The sequence below is a fragment of the Polypterus senegalus genome, chromosome 16, assembly GCF_016835505.1.
Source record: "Polypterus senegalus isolate Bchr_013 chromosome 16, ASM1683550v1, whole genome shotgun sequence".
Classification (NCBI taxonomy): Eukaryota; Metazoa; Chordata; class Cladistia; order Polypteriformes; family Polypteridae; genus Polypterus; species Polypterus senegalus.
Window position 1 is genome coordinate 68551595 of NC_053169.1, and position 17396 is coordinate 68568990.

The 17396-nt window shown below is 37.7% G+C and overlaps 1 protein-coding gene across 1 annotated transcript in view; it reads left to right on the forward strand.

Annotated features, from left to right (window-relative positions):
• Positions 1–17396, forward strand: part of ints9 (integrator complex subunit 9) — a 288812-nt gene that overhangs the window by 70231 nt on the left and 201185 nt on the right. Inside the window, exons 3-4 of the mRNA XM_039738053.1 lie at positions 681–741; positions 15269–15331. Coding sequence (XP_039593987.1) covers positions 681–741; positions 15269–15331 — 124 coding nt within the window. The remainder of the gene's footprint in view (positions 1–680; positions 742–15268; positions 15332–17396) is intronic.

Consider the following 17396-nt stretch of genomic DNA (forward strand, 5'->3'; position numbering starts at 1 on the left):
CCTTTCCACATTTTCCTTCTTTGGAAGAGCAATGATAGATTGACAGATCAGACAAACGCACTTCGATTGTGACATTGTGTGAGAAAAAAATCCTCTTCCAATGCCAAATACATCCCATAAACAACACTTTTTTTTTTTTTAATCCCTTCTTTAGTCGATATAAATTGGAAGGCTAACTAGATCATTTAGATGGCCGGAGTTTTGCAGTAGCTCGCACGTTTGATCATGCGTGCAGGATGACCAGTGTGTTAGAAGAAAAGAGATCTCATGACTGGCCGCCCTGTATGTCAATCAGGTGGCAAATGCCATAGGGAGGATATATGATAGACTAACATTAAAAAAAGAAAAATTTTTGAATGCAACGTGATCTACTTGCACTTCCTTTCCGATCTACCGGTTGATCGCGATCCACGCATTGGGCACCCCTGATCTATGTAAACACATCCTTAAAAAAGAATCGTTTTTCATGTTTTAGTAATAATTGACAAAATGTAGACATGAAGTTTATAATGTGTGAAGCCTGAAGTTTCATAGGCTTCAGGGATTCTAGTGTTAAGGGTGATGAAGATGGTGGTATGTGATGATTATACAATTTGTTGTAATAGTGCTAGAGTTATAATCATTTAAACTTTGTTGTCTGCATAATAATATCAACTTATTTATCCTTTTTTTTCCTTTAGTTCAAGACTTTCAACCTTGCCTTCATGGATTATGAAAGATGGAAACTCTATATTAGAAAAGGTAACATGCAGTGGGAGCAACAACTACAAAATTACAAAAACGTTTATCTTGGTTTAACTTTTATATCCAGCAGAGTGTGCACATATTTGGTAAATTGTTTCCTTTCTCTGCTTTTAAAGAAAATAATCTATTTTACAAATTATTTTTGTTTTTTTAATTTTTTTTGGGAGACTAACAATACAGTTTTCTTGGAGGGTTGTTTTATATGTGCTCTTTCATTCATTATACGCTACTGGCACAATTTTGTCTGATTTCCAAATAAAGCTCCTCTTGTGGGCTCTTTGCCAGCTTTTATGAGACTGCCATTTGGAAAAGTATGTTGGTAACTGATGTAACCTAAACAATCTGGAACACACAACGAAACATCTCGGAAGGATTTAAAAGAAAGATGTGTATTCTCACCACTGTTTTTAGTGCTTCCCGGAAAGTTTCTGATCATTATTTCTAACACCTTTACTTGGGAGCTTAATGTATGCTTCATGATCTTACACTGCTTAGAAAATGCTCTGCTTAAGGTTTTTTTTATTGAAATTGAATTGGTGTTATCCATTACTGTGTGTCCTGGCAGTATCTCTTCTAAGGATACGAAGCATCAAAGAGAGCAGTGTGCTTCCCTTTTGTGGACTAGGGCTGTGAGATTATTCAAAAGCTAAGGTTCGAATATTCAAATTAAAAGTAATTAAATTTTCAAATGTATTTAGACTTAAGTTAACTATTATGGAGACTGTGTGTGAGTTTATGCTTTTTTTGTGTGTGCTTTATTATTAGGTAATGGCCACAGTAAGAACAAACGCCAATAGCCAAATAAAATGTGTATATAAAAAAAAAAAACTTTGTGGTACTTGGACAACCGTGATTTAAGTATAAAAACCAAGAACTGATGGATGGGTGCAATAATTGTCTTCAGGTCAGCGAACCTTAAAAGCAGCCATTAAAATCCTGAAATACTTATGAGCCAAATCTGCTGACAATATACTTTAGGGCTGTGTCATACCATATTGTTCACAACAACACCGATCTACATTTTTATGTGATAAAGTGCCATCTCACAATATCAAAGATATACGTTCCCTAGCGAGCACAACAGTGGCTGAAGCCCAAACGTGTCTGAGAGCAAGAGCAGTGTGTGAGTCTCCAATATCGATTTAGGACCTAAAAAGGGAGCCACTTCAGTAGTATGAAAGTGATTTGGCTACAAGTTGCTAGACCTCCAACAAAGCACAATACTTAGCAAGATATGCAAGAAAACTGTTACCACTAAAGATGGAAACACAGTGAACTTGTTTCACCACTTGAAGCAAAAAGCCAACGTCCAGTACAACTGGGCTATTAAGGCTTGCAAAGAGATACTAGTAGCTGGTGATGTGTGGCCAAAAAGTGAACAAAAGACTCAACTGAGCATTCGCTGGAGCATTCACTATTTGCACATCATCTAATAGGAAGAACAAATGGTGTATGGAAATGACTGATGTGGTTACGTATTTTTTGGCCATGTATATGATGCAAATTTAAATTGTGGAAAAGGAAGGTTTTAAGCAATTGGTTAAAAAGTTCGACCCAAGATGCAACTTTCCAGGCAGAACATATTTTTATTGAAAGACATCCTTGACTGTGATTGTATGTGTGAAGCATGATGTGACAAAATTTAGCTTAATTTTAATAGATTGTAAAAAGAAGAGCAAAATGTTTGAATTATGTGAGAAGAGCCTGGTTAACATGCTGAGAACAACCCATCTTGACAGTATCTCTGTTGTGATTGGTTGAGTGAGGGTCTGTATTCTATTCATGCAGTGGGATTGGCCAAAAGGAGCAAATGGGGAAGATGTGAAAAAGGCCTAGAGACGAAGATGACGTGTACCATGGTCTGCTCCCTGATTCCAGCTCCTTTTTGCTTTGAAAAGGGAAATGAGAGAGACCTAGAAAACCACTTGGATCACAAAAACATTGAAAGGAAGATGTTTAATGATAAAGTACAAAAATAAACGCTGAGCGTGCCTGCTTGCATCATACTTGGTAGCACAGCAGCTATGACTGATGGTGAGAGGTGTCAGCTTACTTGCTAGTTGCCATCTGAACTGGGTTACAATCGTAAAGAAATTAACAGGGGAAATAAAAAAAAAAGAGAGACAACTCTCATGAAAGGGTTTCCTTCATACGACATTTATTTTCCATGTTATATATGTCCATAATTCTAAAAAGAAACTAAAGACTTAACAACTAGAATCCCTGAACCTTCCGAGTTTTTTTTTTATTGTCCCTGACTTTCTTTAAATTTTCCTGACGTGCCAGGAAGCTCATAGCTCCTTATCAATGCGCTAATAGCCCACTTTTGTTTAGAAAATATATGTATTAGTAGAACTCGGCCTGCTACAACTCCCACCCGCCCAACCATTCAATCAGATTAAGACATCACCCTGCTGCAATCCTCACAGTTTAAAGTCTGTGTTGAAGTGTTTGTGGCAATGCCTTTGTAAGTAATTATATGGGTGATGAAATATCGTGATTTCAAATACATTCAGTACAGGCCAAAAGTTTGGACACACCTCCTCATTCAATGTGTTTTCTTTATTTTCATGACCATTTACATTGGTAGATTCTCACTGAAGTCATCAAAACTATGAATGAACACATGTGGAGTTATGTACTTAACAAAAAAAAGGTGAAATAACTGAAAACATGTTTTATATTCTAGTTTCTTCAAAATAGCCACCCTTTGCTCTGATCACTGCTTTACACACTCTTGGCATTCTCTCGATGAGCTTCAACAGGTAGTCACCTGAAATTTTCAGTTATTTCACCTTTTTTTGTTAAGTACATAACTCCACATGTGTTCATTCATAGTTTTGATGACTTCAGTGAGAATCTACCAATGTAAATGGTCATGAAAATAAAGAAAACACATTGAATGAGGAGGTGTGTCCAAACTTTTGGCCTGTACTGTATATTTCATGTGTGTTCTGTGTGTACAATGATCTGTGTAAATACAGTATGACAGAGGAAATGCAAGGCAAGAAATTCAGAACATGCTGCTAAAACAGAAAATATTTTCATATGTTATAGTAATAACATAATTTTGACGTGAAGTATAAGATGTGTAAAGCCCAAATATCCAATATTGCTGAAACCCAACTGTATCACTCAGTACGAAATAAAAGAAACAAAAATATAAAAAAATAAGTGTGTGTTTTCTCGTTTAAATTTCAACCAGTTTTCAGAGTGGTAACAGTGCTCTATCATAGATCTGTGTAGATGGCATAATGGAATAAGGTACCATTTAGCAGCGGTGAGATAATAGGTTCAAATCCTGTACCTACTCTGTATTTAGCTCTTTTAAGTAGTGACCTGCTATTATTATTATCGTATAACAAAAACATACATTTAATGTGAGTTGTAACATCCTGTGTAAATTTATGGTACTTCTAAAAGTTTTCCTTGCACGCACACATTCATATCAGCATGTCATTTGAATAATTTCTTTTTATTCTGTTTTATTCTTGCATTCTTGAATAATAAAATCATTTAAATGACATGTTGATGTGAATGTCCATGTGCAAGGAAAGGTAGCATCCAGTATAGATACTGCACTGTCTGTATGCTCAACAAAACACCAAGAAGAAATGATTGAGCTGCATTTGTGTGTGTCTGCTTTTATCCCTTCAACGCTCTTTTACAAGTACCATAAGTTTACGTTGGCTGTTAGACTCAAATCAAATGCATGTCTTTAGTATATAATACTAATAATAGCATCTCAAAACGTTAAATACGAAGAGGTCCCGGGATTCAATCCACAACCTCTTGATTATGATGCAGCAGTCCTTATCTCTACACCAGCGAAGCAGACATGTCTGCTTTGTATTGATTGATAGTAGGGCTTCAGTTTTTGCACATTGCCAGTAACATGTAAATTAAACAGTTTCTTTTTTGGTTATATTCTTGAATAAAAGTGCACTTGTTTTGTTATACCTTTTGTGAAAGTTTTTATTTGATATTTGGACTTAATCTTCACACATTATATACACTTCATGTCAACATTTTGTCAGTTATTACTATAACATGAAAAACATTTGTTTTAGTTATGTGTTCAACATTTCTTGCCTTGAATTTCTTGCCTGTCATTCTACATTTAAACAGATTGTTGTAGACAAGGAACACACAAAAGGTTCAAGGACGATACAACAGCTTCCATGGCGTAGCGGTAAGATTTGCTGAATTGTAATGAAGTGTCCCCTGTTCGATCCCGACTACCTCCTATATTTGGCATTTTCAGTAGTGAGCTGCTCTTACTGTTAATATTATACAGTATACACATACATTTGGTTTGCGTCTGTAACAGACGGTGTACATTGTGAAAAGGACGCTATATAGCGCCCGACCTGGCACAGACTGATGCAGAGGCACGTGTAAAAACACAAAGGAATTTTATTTTTCTTCACCTGTGGGGCACGTCCTCCCCGTGAACCCCACAGGCAATACACAGTCCCAAAAGCACACAACCCTTCTTCTGGCATCACCACTCCTCCCAGGCAACCTTGTCGTCTTCCTCCAGATTCTGGCCACTGAGTGGTGGTTGCTGGCTCCCTTTTATCAGGCACCCGGAACTGCTCCAATTGGTTGATTGCCAACATCCGGCTGAAATTCCGGGTAAGGTGAAACCAGTGCCCAAAAGGGGCCAGCCGCTCCTGTTGCAGCACCCCCTGGCGGCACCTGCGGAACCCCACAGCTGCATAGAACTCCAACCCCCATGAAGCCTTGGGGGAGTCCAAGTCACAGCTGCAACGCAGGGAGGCTGCCATCTAGCGTCCAGGGGGAAATACTGGGCTTCCCCCCCCCTTTGTCCCCCTGGCAGATGTGGTGAAGCATGGGCCCAACATTTATAGGACTTGTAAAAGTTACCTTTTTTTTTTTTTTTCACTTTTATTCTTTCAGTCACGATACATACATACTACTGCCCTAGGGATCTGACGCTATTAGTTTTTATTTTTAACTGGGGGTAACTGTAGATGTGAGTGGTGTTTTGAGGCAATGGAACTTGACATTCTCTGATCGGTAGGGATAAAAGCTGACGCACACACGCTGGTGAATCTGCCTTCTTTGTATTTTAGTGTCACTTGATTTTTTTTTTTTTATTCAGTTTTTTGAGTGTTCCTGCTCACACTGAATTAACCAGAGACATAGGTACCTTGAAATACGAGTGCCCCAACGTTAAAGTTTTTTTTTGCCTTGAGTTACGCGCCAAAATTCGAAATACAAGCCATCAAACAGCATTCGAGGAACTGACGATGGAGGAGTTGATGGAACTACAGACGTGACGACATACGGAGGTTCTGCAGGAGTTTGGTATCGTGGAGGAGGTTATCTCTTAAAGTGAGAGAAAGGAAGTGTTCACAATGTGGGAAAAAGTTTTGAACTTTAAAGAAAAGAAACACCCTGAAAAAGTTGCAACTGATCATACAGTGGCGCTATTTAATGACACTTGCCTAACACTTGACTTTATTGAAAAGAAACACTAGTTCCATCTGATCGTGCAGCCTCGCTATTTAATGACACTTGTTTAACACTTGACTTTATTGAAAAGAAACACCAGTTGCAACCGATCGTGCAGCGGCGCTATTTAATGACAACTCATTTCAGAAACATTGTAAAGGGCAGGACTAAAAGTTTCTTGGACAGGTTTCTATTGAAACGCCTTGAGAATGAAAGTGATGAAAGCTTGCCAAAAAAGAAAAAAACTAGTGAAGAAGAAAATTTGAGTTAAGCAAAAGTGAACAACATTACAATAAGCTAATCGGCTTCGCCAACATCTGTTTATTTCTTTAGATTCTCTTTTATGTATTAGGTTTTATTTCGTTTATATACAATATTTGTTCATTATAAATTTTTCTTATGTTGAAAACATTTAAGAAAAAAATTGGGGTGGTTTTTTGGGGGCTGGCACGAATTAATCTCATTTCAATTAATTTCAATGGGGAAAATTGATTTGAGATACAAGCATTTTGACTTACGAGCTCGGTCACTGAAAGAAGGTATCACTGTATATAATATTTGGAATTATTAATTTTATGACCTGTATAGTACATTTCGGAAAACCGTGTGGAACATTATTCATATTCATTAGCATAACATCTTATGGTTGTAATTGGTGACCGTAGTAGTCCATGACATGCAGAGGAAAGAATAGTACAGAGAGGTCAGTTTAGCGCTATATGCAATCCTCAAATTCAAATGTTAACAGTTCACACACACGCAAGGACCGTCCTTCCTACATTTACGACATGTGTACCTGCTGCAATGCGCACACTTCTCTCTATGCTTTGGTTCCTATTACATTGAAGGGGCACCTGACACTGACTGAGTTTGCTCTACTCGGGAAAGCGGCTGTCTTGGAACAGAAGCTTGTCGATGTTGTATCCTCCTTTTCTTTTTCCATCGCCTTTTCTTGTAAGATCCGCCGACGAAATTCCTCTGCAACTTGAGCCATGAAGAGTCTTCTTTTCTCAGTGGCCCCCGTGCATGGTTTGCACAGTAAATGTTAGTTGATCGGTGCTAGGTCAAGCTTGTTATAGCACACACCTGTGTGTTCCTGCTCACACTGAATAAGCTCACGCCTTCTGGTGCATGATGTCAACGCAGCACAGAGAAAAAAAGAAAGAGACAAATATATGGAACATTGAGTGTAAATATATTTTACTTGTAAAAGTCAGCATTTTTTCAGTTTTATTCTCTCAATCATGATCATGCTCTAACCCCCCGCCCCTCTTGATCTGACTGTAACTAACAGTGCCAGTATAAATTCACACCCGATCTGATGCTGTTCGTTTTCCAATAATATTGCATTAGTGCGATGATGTTTTCTGATTGGTACTATTCAGGTCATAAAATGATTTCTTCCAAATGTCACATATATTGTCTATTTCTTTCAGGTGTGAAATAGAAACCACAGCATAGAGAGAAGTGTGCACATTGCAACAGTTACACACTTCGTAAATGTAGGAAGGATGGTCACTGATTACAACCGCAAGATGTTATGCAAATAAATGTGAATAATGTTGCATCTGTGCCACAAAGTTTTCAGAAATGTACTGTACAGGTCATAAAATGAATAATTCCAAGTATCATATATACCTATGTCTTTGTTTTTTTTTGAGATCATAGACCATAAGGTGCATACTAATTCAGCGTGAGCAGGAACACTCCATAAAACTGAATTAAAAAAATGAAGTGACGGTGAGATACGAAGAAGGCAGATTCACCAGCGTTTGTGTGTCGGCTTTTACCCCTCCCGATCAGAGAATGTCCTGGTCCATTGCCTCAAAATACCACTCACATCTACAGTTACTCCCAGTTTCAAATAAAAACTAACAGCGTCCGATCCCTAGGGCGGTAGCATGTATCGTTATCGTGACTGAGGGAATAAAAAGTGGAAAAAAAGGTAACTTTTAAAAGTCCTATAAATGTACACTGTCTGTTACAGACGCAAACCAAATGTATATGTGTACTGTATAATATTAACAGTAAGAGCAGCTAACTACTGAAAACGGCTAATATTATATCTATTATTTTCACTCTAAAACTGCAGCACTTCACTCCCAGATAATCAATCAAGACATGAGCTGGGAGAACATTGTGCACATTCTGCGGCAGTGGGGTGATGGGATACCAGGCTGCTTGTCTTTATCGGCACATTTACAGGACAAAAGACGCTGACGGAGAGGTGTGATGGGATTTAAGGTGGGCCAGATGTACAAGTTTCTTCGTAGGCTCTGGTAATTCTAGTGGTTTAAAGAATTGTAATAAAAAAGGAAAATCGGAGCTTATGAGTTATTTCCATTTACATTATGAGAAGATCTTGGCATTAAACAATATGGGAATCCAGCTTTTAAAGTGAATGAGACTGATTCAGGTTCAAAATGGTACTTTTAAGGCACAGAAGCATTAAGAAAAAATTTCACTGACTTGTCAGTCAAAGTTCAGAGTACTATGAGAGTAAAATAGCCCTCTACCTTGTGAAGGGGTCTGGCTGTATGTTTTGGTAATGAAGAAGATAAGCTAACTATTTTAAATTCTGAAAATGTTTGTGGAAGTGAAGCGTGAAAACAGTTTAGTAAATAATGCAGTTGTGCATTACATGTCTGAAGTAATGCAATGTCAAAATTAGTTAATAAAACAAACCTCTGACCAACAACTGTCAGCTCTTCCCTTCAAATAAGACCTTTTTTTTTAAAAGAAATGTGAATTATATTTGAAAAGTAATGTTTGATCTAACAGTCCCAATGTTAAATCATTGTGCAGTACTTTTCCAGCATAAAATGCAGAGTCTTAAACATCTTTCTTTATCCATCTTACCCAGCCAGTCCTACATTTAATTCTCTTTGTCTGCCAAATTGTTTTCCCTTACCATAACCCAAGCAACCAGAAATCCCCACCATTTCCATTCCAGGTGAGAAAAGCTCTATGTAAATATGAAGAATTATTATTATTAACACTGTTTAAGAGACATTGTTGGGTAAATGGGGGTTAAAAACCCACAGTTTAAAAAGTGCTTTGATATTCATACTGGACTTAGATATCTATTGTACCCAGGGCGAACTACTCCAGACTGGTTGTAAGGCTGTCCTCCTGGCATTGCAAGTGATCTTGGCAGCTTTGCAGATGCGACAACTATGAGGGAATAACGCTGCTGTCAGTGCCGAGTAAAATCCTTGGTAGGGTTATCACACAGGATCCATGGATCACTTTCTCACCAGCGACTCTGTATATTTAGAAGTGCCATCAGAGTTTATCATTTGAGCAAAGTCATCATCTTCATGTACTTCATCTCTAGAACTGGAATCAAGTGTATAATGTCATTGGCTATTTTCAAAGAACTGTCAATAACGTGACATTTGGCTTTCTTCTTTATGCGCTTCACATACTGACAGCCCACGTTTTGCTTGTCCTGCTGCCACAATTTACTGTAGAAGGTAAACTTGGGGAAGGCGATGTCCATGCCACTAGCTATATACGAGCTAACACAAATATGACCATAATGAGGTTAAAGATGACACCATCAGCTAGCCTTGAGGCAGGAATATTTCTGTGAAAAATATAAATATATACATTTCATAAACGTTAAGGCATTTTGCTGTAGCTGGCAGAGCCATGGGCTGTAGTCCAGGTTAGCTTGCACATAGGTCCAGCCATACTAATAATACTCAATTATTATACGAACCAAAAGGGGTGGTTGCAGCATCCTTCACACCCCCAATCCTGAGCATTCTGTCGTCGTCTGTTTGCATGTGTCATTGAATTTACAGTTCAGATTAAGGTTTAAAGGCAGTGAGCCCACCATAAACTTAAATAACGATGATGTGTTTGAAGCCACAAAGTGTAAACAGTTGGTTTGTCAAGTAAAACATAGCGAAACTGAATACAAATTCACTAAACAATCCAAGTCAATTTCTGGAGTTTTTTTTATTTTTGCACAAGAATATACTTCAACCTGTTTTTAGCTTTCCATTTAACAAAATGTAGTTTCTTCTAAAGCTCAGTTTAAATATGACAAAAGACACCAAGCACTGTATTTGACTTCTGTTGCACAGTTGCATGGCTCCACTGAATAGCTGAATTCTGCAGTTCCTTGCTCCAATCAAGAGCAGCTTTAACAGGTAGCTAACATCATATGCACATGAGACTAACAACATGTTCAAACAATATAATAATTCATAATTAAGAAATTAGTCACAATTAAAGCCATTTTAAAAAGATGTTTTTGCCACAATCAAAAAAGACTTTGAACAAATAAATAAAGTATGCTTGGGAAATTTGCACATTAAAAATTAGAATTTGCAGGAATTAGTTTGTGCGGGATACCCGCAGTCGCCTGCCATATTTCAAGCCCTGTTGCATAGTAATTGTTTCCCTCAAGTTAGAAGTTTAAATATGTCATTTCTTGCTGCTGTTTCCCATTTTTTTTAAGTGGCATGTGCTGTAATTTGCAAAGGCCATCTTTTCGATTTATGTTAGCGGTTGTTTTGGGTTTGTTGTCTATTCTCTTTACATTGTACTTTGTCTTGTCATATTTCTTTGTATGTGTTTTACCAGGTCAGTTTTTGTGTAACTGGAGACATTAGGCAAATAAAATAATAATGGCAACAATATTAATTTATTCGTTTTTGTAATTGATTAGTGCAGTACAGCTTGTGGAGCTACTTCATGTCAGGTGCTTTAGACACACGCCCAATTTGGTATTGCATTCTGCTTTGAAAATTCTAAAAACAGCCCACTTGCTTTACTGAGTGAAGTGTGTTGAAAACGTTTTCTACAGAAATACAAGGCACACATTGGATGAACAACCCAAGAGCATCCGTGTCATTGGGTGCTATAGATGAATAAAGCGGAGTGCCGTCTGCATAGCTGTGGTAGTCCACTTTGTGTTTTGAGATAATCTTGGACCAAAGGGCTCATGTAGATTGAAAATTTTTTTTTGGTATTTTGTATAATGTATTAATCCCTAGGGGGAATTGTCTTATCACTGACTTTTGGATGTCGGAGCGCAGGGTGAGCCATTGTACGGCTCCCAGGAGAATTTTCAAATTAAGGGCTCAACAGAGTATAATCCCTTCTAACAGTAACAGGATTTGAACCAACAGCCTTGCAGATACCAGCACAGAGCCTTAGCCTCCGCGCCTCCACAATAATAGTAGGCCTACGATAGATCCTTTTGATATGCCATATACAATATCATGGACCACTACAATCATGACAACTAACAAAGAATTTTTTACTTGTTAAACAAGACTGAAACCAATTTCAAACACTGTCCCAGAGAGCCGCCCATTGGGTAAGGTAATCCTATTAGAATACTGTTGTCTATGGTGTCAAATGATCCACTCTGTTTGCAATACCCTCAATTTACTACTTTAACCAGTGCAGTTTCTGTACTGTACTTTGTTCTAAAACCTTACATCTATTCTTGGTAAGTTTCAGTATGTTTAAATGATCCTTTAACTCCTGACAAAATGCTTTTTATAGAATTTTATTTAAAAAAGCAGATTAGAAATAGCGCTAAAGTTGTCAAAATCAGATTAGTCAGTGGTTAAACTACTGTAGTCTTAAGACAATCTGGAAAGACTTGTTTTCTAAAAAAAAAAAAAAAGTTCACTATGCAAAGTACATTATCAATTAATATATAAGATGGTGTGATGGCTCTGGGGGTAAGGATCTGCTCTGGTATATTGAAGGTTGCTGTTTCAAATTCTGTTACTGCTAGACGAGACCTTACTTCATTGAGCCCTTCAGTAACACCCTTAACCTGAAAATGACTCGAAGGTTGCTGTACAATGGTGGACCCTATGATCTAATTCCAAAGATCATGCGAAAAAGACATTTCCCTTGGGTATTAACAAAGTACAGTGGAACCTATGGTCATGAACATCCCAGAACACGTAAAAATCGGATTACGACCTAAAAGTTCGCCAAACTTTTGCATCTGTTCACGACCACACACTCGGGTGACGAACAAGCCAGTTTCCCTTCCGGTTTGCACGTGCCGATGATTTCCACACGTGTTCAGTCTCTCCCTGTGCATTTGCTGTGAACTCTTTGTGCTCTATTTCGTTTCAGTCAGCCGAGTGAAAAATGACGGCTGTCTGATTAACTGCGATTTTACTTCCCTCTCCTTTCTCTTTCTCAGATCGCTTTTTGGAAGGACGTCAGTTTCGTAGTTTTTATGAAGAGTTTGAAAATGCCTTTCCACATTTTCCTTCTTCGGAATAGCAATGATAGATTGACAGATAAGACAAACGCACTTCGATTGTGACATTGTGAGAAAAAATTCCTCTTCCAATTCCACATCCAGCCCATACCCTCCCCAAACAGTGTTTTTTTTTTTTTTTTTAAATCCCTTCTTTAGTCGATATAAATTGGAAGGCTAACTAGATCACAGCCGGAGTTTTGCAGTGGCTCGCGCGTTTGGTTAGTTTTTCCTGTTCAAGGTTTTCTCAGTGTTATTCAATGTTTTTACATTTAGTTTACTATTACACTGTGCATTCTATTGTATAGTTTTTATGCTTAAAAATCTTTAAAAAAAATATATTTACATACAGTTCATATGGTCTGGAATGGATTAATTGTATTTACATACAATCATATGGGGGGAATTACTTCAGGTCACGACCAAAGTCAGGGTTACGACCAGAGTTTTGGAGCGAATTATGGTCGTGACCCGAGGTTCCACTGTATATCAAATCAAAAATTCGGAGACTTTTTGAAAAGCCCTGTTTGGACTGGGTCAAGGACACAAGCGAAAGATTAATCGAGAGTTAATTCTATGGATTTCTAATAAACTAATTTCTGTGAAGTAATTCTCAGAAAAGAGCATGATGGGGTTCAAAAGGATTAATTTTGGTGGGACGTTTTCCTGCTACTTCTAAGTGGCAAAAGCCTTTACAAGTTTCACTCGAAGTATTCAGGAGGAATTTCATTGGCTGAATTGGTTTTAAAAGACTACCAATAGTTGAAAATGAAACTCGCAGGAATTTACACCTTGCTAGTTGGATTTCTGGCTGTGCTAGGATAAGCACTAAATTCAGATTGATTAATGAGAATTTTAACAAATCTGGGCATGAATGCATCAAAGTAACGTTTAACAGTATTCTGCTCTTCAGTTCTAGTCACCGGTATTTCTACATTAAACAATTTAGAAATGGCAAGATAAACTGATATCCATATCCTGCCTTACATGAACTTTTAATCTTTATGAAATAAATAAGTCCAGTGTGTGTCCTCCTTATAAGTGTAGGCTGTCTGATATGCTGACTAAGATCAAAGGAGTGCAATTAGTTAACTTCTTTTGTTTTAGGGTCACACTGAATATCTACATGAAAATTTAAATCCCCTACAATTAGGGACATGTCATAATTTAGGTATTTTTATAACTAGTAAGAATGTGAAATCCACCAAAATGGACACATTATATTTTGGGGGTCTTTAAATTCCATACCATACCATATTTATTTGTTGAGCGCTTAAAAACACAGCATTACAACTGACCGAAGCGCTGTACAGTTACAACAAGCAGGACTAAAAGCAAAATATTAAAAACAAACATTAAGAGAGAATTAAAACAGAGATACTAAAAACAGGTCAGGGGACCAAATAAAATAGAGAAAATAGCAAAAGGCAAGTGGAAAATGAAACGGGTTAAGAATTAAAAGCCAATGTGAAGAAGTGCGTTTTTAGGCGAGATTTGAATGTGGCGACTGAAGCGGCTTGCCTAACCACTAAGGGCAGGGAGTTCCAGATCCTGGGTGCACAGACGGAGAAAGCCCTTTCACCACGAGCTTTAAAACGTGCCTTGGGAACGGTTAGGAGCAGCTGATCTGCGGATCTAAGAACACGAGGGGGATTGTGACAATGGAGCAAGACACTCAAATAGGCGGGGGCTAGACCATTTAATGCCTTATAGGTTAGGAGTAGAATTTTAAAATCGATTCTGAATTTAACTGGCAGCCAGTGTAGGGTTTTTAAAATCGGTAAAATGTGTTGGATTCTGCTACTTCCAGTTAGAAGCCTTGCAGCCGCATTTTGAGCCAGTTGGAGTCCAGAAAGAGTGGCTTTACTGATACCAAAAAGGTAGGAATTACAGTAGTCAAGCCGGGACGTAATGAATGCATGGATTACTGATTCCAGGAGGTGGTTAGACAGAATAGGCTTGAATTTGGCGATTCGCCTTAGATGGAAAAAGCAGGATTTTACTGTGCTGTTGACTTGAGCATCCATTTTCAGGAACGTATCCATTTTGATTCCAAGATTGGAGACAGACGAAGTTACTGGAATGGGAAGAGAAACGAGGCCAAGGGGTGGAGCCTGTTTGCAGCCGGGACTAAAAACAATGACCTCGGTTTTTGAATCGTTCCCGTGAAGGAAGTTTACAGCCAGCCAGTCCTTAATGTCAAATGGTCAATAAGAAAGATTACATTACTTCTTGAAAGCTACAGCAAGATGCTCTAAAGACATGAAAGTACCAAAAGTGGTATCTTTGCAGTTTAATCGACTTTTGCTTTTTTTTTTCCCCAAAACCTTGGTCAACTGACTGAATAAAATTTTAGAATAGAATGAATGCCTTTATTAGTCACTATACACATGTACAATGAGATTATCTGAAGGTGCATACCGTCACTATTCAGCTACATTCACAGAGTGTAAGAAAGTAAATTTTCTTATCACTAATAACCAGTAAGACCTTTTACATTAATGATCTTAACACTGTAATATTTAGCAAATCCATATTTGTTCTTGAAGAGCACAGCTGTGTTGGAATGTTATGGCAACTTAAAATAGCAATCAATTTATTTATTTTTCTTAATTACTAGCCATCAATCAATTTAAAAATGTGTTTTCTCCTGAAATGCTATTGAATGGAGTTTTTTTTAATCCCTCTCCTTTATTAGTCATAAGCTCAGTTAAGTATTTAATGCCATACTTTGTTTATTTGTTATTGAGAGTCATTGGAGTCCTTCACTAACTATCAGTTTCTTTTTAATTTCAGGGGTTTAAAGATTGTGCTGGTCGAGTTTTCATTGACTCCTTACCTGAATTCTGCCTACCAGAGGTAATTATGCAAATCATAACAGTATTAGGTGACTTTATTTTAAAAGTCAAGTGTATAATTTGTTGCTTGAATTCATAGATTGCCAAATTTTGTAGTTGTTTGCTTTTATTCTCTGGTAACTTTGTGTTTTTTCCCACTTCCCAAAATGAGCGAGTTAGACTGATTTGCCGTTCTAAATTGGACAATAGAAGCATTGGTTTTGTGCAGTATATGAGTCATACCTTACTCAACAATGCTGTTTAATGCAAGATTGAATCAAGTAGGTTTAACATTAGAATTACCAGAGCCTATGAAAAAACTCATAGGTCCGTCCCACCTTAAATCGCTTCTTAAAACCGTTCTCACCTCTCCGCCAGCGTCTTTTGTTAATCTAAATGTGCTGATAAAAGAAAAGCTGCAAGTAGCCGGCTATTCCATCCCCCCAACGACTTAGAACGTGCACAAACTTCTCCCAGCTCATGCCTTGATTGATTTTCTGGGAGTGAAGTGGAGTTTTAGAGTAGAAATAATAGATCATTATTTGCAATACTGTACACGCATTGCACGTCTGTTCCATTTCTACAGTAATCCGTGTAAACACATTTTTAAAACAGAAACGTTTTTCATATTGTAGTAGTAAATGACAAAATGTAAGCATAAACTATATCATTTATGAAGCCTGAAGTCCAAATATCAAACACTTTCACAAAAGGTATAAATATAACAAAACAAGTATGCTTTTATTCAAAAATATAACTGCAGAAAAAAGCCGTCTTAGCATGCCACATTGACACATAAGTAGTACAGCTTCCACGGTAGCGTAGTGGTATCAACCGCTGACTAGTATTCAAAAGGTCATGAGTTTGATCCCGCACGTTTCAGTTTTGAGAAGTAAACTGCTCTTATTCTTACTATTTTAGAATAAAAACATACATTTGATTTCAGTGTGTAACAGCCGGTGTAATTTATGATACTTGTAAAGGTTAGTTTTTTTTTTTTATTCACTTTTCATTCTCTTAGTCGTGTTCTGGATCCTTCCCTACCCGAAACCCCCCCATCTGAGAATGCAGTTTTCACATAAAGATGCGCTACAGCTCTGCAGCGTACTTGTGACTGCATTCTCGAAAACAATGCTTGCGAACTGAAGTGCCTGCATGCAGTTTTCGTGGCATTACACGTCTATTTTTTTGAGCATGCCCGTGTCGCTCAAACACAGGAACATATGTTGGTGTACAAGTATAACAAAATAAGCACACTTTTATTCTAGAGTATAAGTAAAGAAAAAATAAAGCAAGTTACAGTAGGCGTTTGATACGACAGCTTGTGTGGTGCAATGCTAAGAACTGCTGATTTCCGATCCGGGCTATACAGGTATAAAACCATCACATTCAAATATTAACAATTCCCACACACCCTTCCTACATTCACGACATGTGTACTTGTTGCAGTGTACACAGCTCTCTGTGCTATAGTTCCTATTACACTGAATGAGCACCTGACATTGTACTTTCTTCCCTATATAAATAACATTCGAGTATAGCGCGTCTCCAAATAAATTACATTCAAGCTATAGCGCGTCTTTATGTGAAAACAGCAGTATCAGATGGGGGGGGGTCGTGAATGCGACTGAGAGAATGGAACTGAATTAAAAAAAAAAAGCTAACCTTTACAATTATCATGCATTTACACTGGCTCTTACAGACTGACTGTCAAATGTATGTTCTTATTCTAAAATAGTTCAGTACATGCAATATTATTTGAAAACGAACCGAGTCAGATCGGGTTTGAATACACGCTGACGCTGTTCGTTTTCAAATAATATTGCATTAGTGCGGTGATGTTTTTACATACAGTATATTGTCTCTTTCATTCATCTTGCGGTTTGTAATCAGTGACCGCATGTTTTTTCCCCCGATCTTGCCAGTTCACACTTGTTGCTGTATAGTGGTGTCTCTTTTGTACTCCAGGACATGCAGAGGACAGAATAGTACAGAGCAGTAAGTTCAGCGCTATATGCAATCAGACAGACGGACAGGCAGATAAGGCACTAGATATATAAATAAACAGGGAAGGCACTGTATAATAG